General features: G+C 51.3%; 1 protein-coding gene across 3 annotated transcripts in view; it reads left to right on the top strand.

The window, feature by feature from the left end:
* Positions 1–5,582: 5,582 nt before the first annotated feature.
* Positions 5,583–8,250, top strand: part of UAP1 (UDP-N-acetylglucosamine pyrophosphorylase 1) — a 32,863-nt gene continuing 30,195 nt past the window's right edge. The window contains exon 1 of one of the 3 annotated variants that reach the window (XM_019530723.1): positions 5,583–5,931. In XM_019530723.1, coding sequence (XP_019386268.1) covers positions 5,658–5,931 — 274 coding nt within the window. In that variant the 5' untranslated portion in view covers positions 5,583–5,657. The remainder of the gene's footprint in view (positions 5,932–8,250) is intronic. The other 2 variants (XM_019530720.1, XM_019530722.1) reach the window with 2 other exon arrangements.

Here is an 8,250-nt window from a genome sequence, read left to right as displayed (position 1 = left end):
GAACCTGGTGTTCCTGAGTTTTAATGTTCCTTTTGTTACCTAACAAACAGCTTGGAAACCCAATTATAAAGTTAGTCTTATTTTTACCTACTGGCTGGTCCTTCTGGAGGCTGACAACCTTCTACTGCTATCAATAGTGTTGTGCATGCAACAATGAAGAATTCTGCACATTGAATGTTATACAGGCAGGGATCCAAGGAAAGGATCGCCACTGGGTGAGTACTACCCATCCTATTCTCTGGATGAGGCTGGAGCCTGTGAAAAATGGTAAGTGTTTATGTACTAAAACTTTATCCAAAGGCATACATGTAAGGGGCCAAGTTCAAGTGGCACAGGTCACCTTAATTCTGAGATTTCCTTTAAGTGTTTGACTTGACAGCCTTGAAGTCTTTTCAGTATAGTGTTTTCTGAGTAAAGTTAACAGCAGGAGCACAGCTACAGGTAGACAGGATGGTTAACCTTTCAGGGCCTCATCAGTCTTCTGATTAACAGGCACAGTGATCAGTGAGGTTTCTTTCTAAGGCAGGGGTGGGCAATTATTTTGGGCAGGGGGGCCGCTTACTGAGTTTTGGCAAGCCATCAAGGGCTGCATGACAGGGAGTCAGGGGCAGATAAATATCTATTTTCTGAATGCTTTAGGGGCCCCGCAGGCTGCATGGAACGGGGCCACATCTGGCCTGCATTTTGCCCACCCCTGCTCTAAGGGCTGCCTGCAAGCTAGGCTCCACTCTTATCTCCATAGAAGGCAGGTGTCAGACTCTTCTGTGTCTGTGGGGAAGTCCGTCCCCCTCTGGCTGTCCTTACTCATCCCACCCCACACTCTCCCTCTGCTCTGGTGAAAGGACAGCTAGTGCCGCTGGGCACTGAGCTTCCTGGTTCTTCACCTCATGGAAAAATCAGGCTCCCTCTTTCTGGTGCACGACTGGGAACTTTTGCAGCTGCTGCAGCAAGTTGAGGAGTGGGTGCATTTTCCAGCCTTTTGGTGCCTGCTCCAGTTCTCAGCTGCTTCTCCTAGGCCTAGAAGAGGGAAATAAGTGCCTGGGGAAGAAGGAAAAATTACCCACAAGCCTCTCCCTCTTCCATAACCCAGCAGGACAAAGAACATAAGATATGGCATATGGGTTCAGATGACTGGTGCATCTAGTCTCTTACAGTGGCAGAGAGTCGATGCAAAGGGGAAGAGTATTTAAGAAGGGCTTATCCAGACTGATTTCTTCCTCAGGATTCTTCCTAATCCTGTTCCTTTCTGATGTCCAGTATTCAGAGGCCTAGGAGGTCCTCCTTCATATGTTGCATCCCTGCATCTCCTATTTAATACCGACTGATGGACCTATCCTGCATAAATTTGTCCAGTGCCTTTCTGAACCCAGTTAAATTATCAGCCTCCACAACATCCTGCAGTGATGGGTTCCACAAGTTAATTATATGTCATGTGAAAATGAACTCCCTTGTGTTTCTGTTAAACCTGCTCCATAATATTTTCTAGTATTGTGACAGTAAATGGGAAACCCCCATCTACCTTTTCCCCCATTCATGATTATATAGACTTTGTCATTCCCCCCTCAGTCAAAAGAGAAGATTCCAAAACTTCAGAGAGCAGAAAATTTACCATCAGAAATTAAATATGGAACAGGATGGGGAAGCTTATGAAAGGTCAGGACAGAGTGACTGAGAGAGAACTGGTGGAAGAACGAGAAATTATGGTGTGGAGAGAGGCTGAAACAGCAATTGGGTGGGAATGACTGGTGCACAACAATAAGGGCAGGCCCAGCACCCTCTGAGTGCACAGCAGAGCCAGGAACTGGTTTGTGGTGTTTTCGGTTATTATGCAATTCTTAGCAAAGCTGCCTATAAAGGTGCAGGCTGCAGGGAGTGGGTGGAACGGCCCAGCCTGTCCTGCCGCTAGCAGTGATGCTATAGACTTCATCCATGATGCAGGGTTCACTGGCCTCTCCCTTGCTGAGCACGTCTCACCCACATCTTTGTAACGGGAGATGTTGGCCATGCCAATAGTTTGGATTAGCCACAGGCCAGAGCTCTAAGCCCAGATGCAGACGCTGGCAGGGGACAGGATTACGTTTTAACCCTATTGAATGGCAGCAGAGAAGCTGTTTGAGTAAACTTTTGTCATGGGCTTCTGCAGTGGAAATTCACAGAGATCTCTGAATTCACAGAGGTGGTTTAAAGGGTTGAAAGGAGATAGGATTACAGCATGGGCTGCTTGCACATGAGGGACATAGTACCTTGATCTGGCTGTTGCTGATGTGTGGATCTGGTGAGAGAGGCTGAGAGAGTGGTTTTAGGCTGGGTTGTAGTTTTCTCATGCTAAGGGCCAGGACTGAACTAACTTGCTTTGGGGGGCGTGGGCTTGCAATACCTTAAGGCTCATGAAATGTTTTTGCCATGTTTTGGAGAAGGTGCTTTAGATTGCAGGGAATAGTCTGTGCAAATGAGGAAGGCTGGAGGGTTAGTGGTTACAGCCCTTTCTGGATTAGATTACCCTTCCTTGTTTATCCTCCTCCTAATTTATCTAGCAGTATATTTATAATACTTGGTGAGCCATATTATACTGCATTATTTCCATGCCCCAGGGTATCTACTGTTTTTGTGCAGGGCCCAGGAAAACTTTATTTTTTTTCCCCTCTTGTTTGCATTACTTGGCTTCTGGGGCTTGCCTTGTTTGTTTGCTTGCCTTCCTAGTAAGTATGGCCCATTGGCCACAGAGATGGGAGTGTAGCCAAAATGCACTTCTGCTGAGACTAAGAAACCCTGGAGGTCTTGGTCACATACTCAGAGTCCAGCCACACATCATATTTTGGGGCAGCAAAGGTTTTCCCCAGGTCAGATTGGCAAGGGTTTGTCTTCCTCTGTCGTGCCATCTAGACGTGTTTTACCTAATCAACTTGCTGCCATTGCAGGGATTAAACTCATTGGTGGCACCCTGGGATTTCCTGCTGCCTTACCCGAGGAATTTTTTTGGAAACTAATACCAACACCCCTCCCCAAAACAAAGATCTCAACTTAGTTCTGAGGCCTTAGGAGTTGTTTTGTGGCATGATGTGTAGGAGGTGCTGGAGTTAATATTTCTACGAACCCTTTAGGACTAGGCATTTATAATATGTTTGCCTGGGATAAGGGTCAGATTAACCCTTTAGTGGGCCCTAGGCAAACAAACTTGTGGGCCCCTACTTAATATAGTATATTCATATTACTTTTTTCATTTAATAGTTATAATCAGTAAAATAAGCACAACTGGACCCCTTCCTCACTTACGGCCCTAGGCATGTGCCCAGTTTGCCCATGCATTAATCCCATCCTGCCTGTGATTGCCGGGGACTAGACTCCATATCCCAGGTGATTGTTTCCAGACACGGTTACATGTTTTAGTCCTGCCCAGGTGTTCTTGTTTCTATACAACTAGTGACCTGGTTCTTCCAAAGGACTCAGTCTAAGCTCAGATGTGTGAGGACAATAAGCAGGTCAAGTAGGGGACAAGGGAAAGGGTTGAGGGTTGAACAGAGCAGAACAGTAGAATCATAGGATTGGAAGGACCTTAAGAGTCATCTAGTCCAGCTGTTCTCAACCTTTTTTGTACCAGGACCCATCTGTAAATATTGGTCAGTCCTGACCAGCTGCCTCCAGGCACCCCTGCCAGGTGTATGGGGCATGGGGAGGCCCCAAGCAGCCCCTTGCAGGCTGGAACTCTGCCAGCCTGCAAGGGAAAATGAGTCTTGTTAAAAATGGTTTCTCCTATAAAGGAGAAAGTTTGTTCATGATTCTTTCAGGGTCGTGACCCATGGGTTGAGAAATACTAATCTAATCCAACCTTTTCCACAAATGCAGCATTTTTTATTCTTAAACTATCTAGAAACAGATGATTATTCAGCCTCTTCTTGAGAACTTACAAAAAAGAGATATTACAACTTCCCCTTGGGGAGCTTCTGACATTGCCCTACAGTTTCTACTCTTGGGAAGGACAAAAGTTACAATCCTGTCGGGCAGTACATCAGTACACTACACAAAAACCTGGAGCACTGGAGTTTGAGGTCTTGCTGGTGGCTGGACTAATGGGGTGTTGGCTCAGAGCTCATTGGTAAAGTAGGATGGGGTCCATCAGGAAAGGGACAGAGCATGGGGACTGGAGTGGGACACTGGAGGTGGCAGGACAAAGCAGCTGGAGCAGGTGGGACAGAAGAGAAGCAGCGAGTCAGAGAGAGGCAGTTGAAACAAAATGAAGCCCAGAGAAGTGGGGCGGGACCTTGGCAGAGCAGGTGACCTGCTCATCCAGCTGTGAGACTGCATGCAGCTCAGATCTTCCAGGCATCTCTCCTCTTCCCCTACCTTGGCTGTGCCTCTAAATCTCTCCCTTTACTTTCTCTTTTCATGCCAGGATGCTCTAGTATCACTTGTAAAAGGATTGGCCTGGGTGATTGCTCCCACAGCCAGCTAGTGGAGGCTCACTTGGGTTACTTTACATCTGGGTTTTCCCAGATGGGGGGGGGGGGGCAGTGGCAGGGCTGTAGCTTGGGAACGAGGGGCTACCTCCTTCCACAATCCTATTTAACCCTCACCCCCTTCCTCCCCCTGTCCTCTTTTTTGAAACTGGAAATATGGTAACTTCAGTTTGCCAACTCTGAAGTGATTCCGGGAGGTATTTTTTTACAGGACATAAGGTTGTTATGAATTGCACTGTTCCCTGTATCAGTCTCCAGACTGCTTTCAATAGTCACAGGGAGATGGATGCCAGTTCCTGTACAGCCAACCCAGGATCGTTGGCTACGGTCACCCTGGGTTCACCCATCTCCACCTCCCTTTGGGAGACAAGCAAGTAGGGCAGAGGCAACAGGAAGCAGAGACAGAGCAGGGGCACGGGTAAGGGGCTGGAGCAGGAGCAGAGCAGTGAGCAGATGGGGGAGCTACACGGGGTGGGGAGCCACTGTGCTGGGGTGCAGTAGCGGTGGCCGTGCCCAGCTGGCGAGTGGGGGCCAAGGTGTAGTGCAGTGGTGGAGCTGGCTGGGGGCTGGTGGGGTGGGTGGAAGATGCCTGGTCCTAGCTCTGGGGCTGAGGCGGCAGTAGCTGCAGCGGGCCCGTGGCTGTGGGGTGGACGACTGCCCGCTATCCCCTCCCCCACAGCAGGCCGCGGGGGCAGGGCTCACGCCTATTGCCATGGCGACGGTGGGGGCACCCGACTTGCCCGCGCGGGTGGCCTCTCCCCTCCCTGGGCCCTTGGGGCTGCCACGTGCCCCGCCAGTGGATTGGGCTGCAGGGCTCCGACCCCGCCCCTCTTCCCCGGCGCGCGGCCACTCCGTCCGCGCCCCCTTTGCCCCCCCCCACCCGCCTGCTTGTGACGTCAGCTCCAGCTGGCACTTTCCCTCCAGTGAGAGAGTACAGCAGCGGACGGCCCCGCCCCCGTCCCGGGCCGCTGTCGCTATTGGTGGCTCGGCGCAGTGCGCCAGTTAAAAGGAGGGGGCGCACCCGGCCTCGCGCCCTGGCTGGCTGCAGGTGAGTGGCGCCGTTAGTCGGCTGGGGGTGGGGACGCGCATGCGCACTGCCCTGCACGGGGCGAGGCGAAGCGAGGGGAGCGGAGCGCAGCGCGGGTGGCGTTGCCCCCCGCAGGCAGTGACTTCCCTCCTCTGCCCGCCCGTCCCGCAGACCCCATGGAGCAGAGCGAGCTGCGCGCCCGCCTGGCCCGCGCCGGCCAGGACCATCTCCTGCGCTTCCTGCCCGAGCTGAGCCGCGCCGAGCAGCGGGCGCTGAGCGAGGAGCTGCGGGGCATGGACTTCGAGGAGCTCGGCCGCTTCTTCCGCAGGGCCATGGAGAGCGGCGACGCCGGCCAGGACAAGGTGGACGCCCGCATGGAGCCTGTGCCCCGGCAGGTGCTGGGCAGCGCCACCAGAGACCGCGACCAGCTGCACGACTGGGAGCAGCGAGGTATTTGGGGTGGGGAGGGGGGAAGGAGGGTGCTGCCCTCCTGCGGCACCGCCCTGCTCTCGGCGTTTGCTTCACAGGGCCCCTGGCAGAGCCTCCCTCTAGCCTTCTGCTGTGCAAATGGGGGTGGGCCAGGGCCCTGGGGTGCTGCCCGCTCCCATGGAGAATGCATATAGGTATGAGGAGAGAAGGGAGGATGGGGAGGCTGCCAGGGCCTTCAGAGGGTCCCCCGAGGTGTGAGGCGGGGGCAGGAGATGTTTTGAAGGCTGCCCCCAGGTGTGAGGGGAGAAGCTGAGCAGATCAGCCCAGGCTCAAGATGGTCTCTGCCTGGACAATCCCCCACTTCCCGGCCTCTCCATAAGAGGTGGGTGCCCTGATATATGAATCCCACTTTGACCCAAGGCGCCGCCTGTTTTGCCCCAGTGTCAGAGAGGGCGTTGAGCCTGCATGTTGCGGAAGCTGGTATTTCAGCCAGACTCAAGAAGAGGTTGGACATGTTCTTGGAAGAAAGGGGCAGTGGTAGCGATGGGGCCTGGGAGCGAGGGGCATGGCCTCTGAATCAGCATGTCCTAGACTAGCAGCTCCCAAACTGACAGATTGTGCACCACCAATTTAAAATTATACAACCTTAAGTACCACTGGCAAATTTTTGTCACGTGAAGTATTTATAATAAGTCTGTTAACACGTAGCACTGACAGGCTGTCTGCATAGCATTGGTGGTACCCTACCACAGATTGGGAACCACTCTCATAGACCTTAAATGAGGGAGGCTGCAAGTGAGAAAGGAACAGAGGGAAAAACTGGTCAGGCCCAGTTTGCTGTCCCTTTCAGCATCTGCTCTCTGCCCTTCTGTGACACAGGAGACCGACTGAGGTCGCCTATGGGTGGTTCTAATGCTCTTAATTCTTATGAGGGGTGCAGCAAATCCAAAAAGGTTGAGAGCCACTGCTCTAGCCTTTGGGGAGGGGACTGGTAGCTCCTGGTGGGTACAGACTTAGGTTCATGGCACCCCTCAGAAAATGCCTGCTCCTTTTTGTTTTTGCTCATTTTTTTTTGGCCACAGAGAAATAATAGAATGAATTTTCTGTTGCAGAGCATTTGAAAGATGCCAGCTATGGATTTCTGTCTGAAATCTTTGCATTTATCTTGTGAATCATGTTTGTAAACCTGACAGTATTAGCATTGTGTGGCATGCTTGAAAGGATCTTGAGACACCCCATAATGCTAGGGCACTCTGGTGAATCACTGGTCTAGGTTTATCATCATTCTCTGACAAACGGGCCTGTTTTGGGGTTAAATAACTGCTGGGTGTCTCCACTGTTGAAGGGTGTGGCAGGGCAGACTCATCTGGCTCCTGCCCAACCCCCTATGGCAACACTTAAGTTCCTTCTTTTAATGTTTCCTGAGGTCCCAAAGAATAAGATTTGACTTTCTTACCTGTGCTCAGAGGCTTAGGGAAATCGTGGCATCTCAGCTCAGAGACTGTTGCAAAGCTATATGGTTGTGGTGGTAGCATTGTTGTCAGGTAAGGGCTTCCCAGTTGTCCTAAATCTTGTCTCTGCTTTGCAGGAAGGAGTCCAAAACTGCTTGCAGCAGTGCTGTAATCTTGTGCCACTGGGACCCTATCTTATCTGGCTGTGATAAGTGTCACCTTTTGGCTCCTTAGTTAGTCAGGTGGATTAGTAACATCATGTGATGATGCCCTGATGTTGCAGAAAGCTGACATGCTTGATGCTTGGGTTCTTGGATCCAGGAGCATAGGAACCAGACTTTCTCTTGCCCATCTTAATAGAAGGGATTAAAGAGGTCAACATGATGGGAATTATTCGTTCAGGGACTATCAACAGTAGCTTGCTGGCACTTGAGCTCGGTGGGCAAATCAGCAGCAAGTTTATCTGGCAGGAATATCTGAATGCGTCATCTGTGTTTGGAAGCTGTTGTGCTTCGGGAATTGTATGACGGATATGACAGCCTCTCCTCCAAAGCTTGCTATGTGGGCAGGACCTCTTTGTTCAACTGTTTTTCCAACTTGTCAGAGTGATTATCCTTGCTGAGAGCTGGTCAGCACCCTTGATGAGTTTCAGATAGGTTCAGGAAAAAAACCATTACTGTTCTAACAGTGAAGCAGTGGAATAGACGACCTAGGAAAGCTGTAGAATATCCATCACTGGAAGTGTTCAAGAAAAGTATTGATCAGGGATGATCCTAGGACAGGAGTTTTCAACCTTTCTGCATCATTGTACCCCTCAGCTGCCGGATGTGGAGCAGTGTACCCCCAGCCAATGAGCAGTGGGGGTGGCAAGTGGCTGAATGCAGAGTGG

This window comes from Crocodylus porosus, unplaced genomic scaffold (assembly GCF_001723895.1).
Source record: "Crocodylus porosus isolate Cpor-Errol unplaced genomic scaffold, CroPor_comp1, whole genome shotgun sequence".
In the NCBI taxonomy this organism is placed as follows: Eukaryota; Metazoa; Chordata; order Crocodylia; family Crocodylidae; genus Crocodylus; species Crocodylus porosus.
Note: the sequence above shows the minus strand (reverse complement) of the source record. Positions and strands in the feature narration are given on the sequence as shown.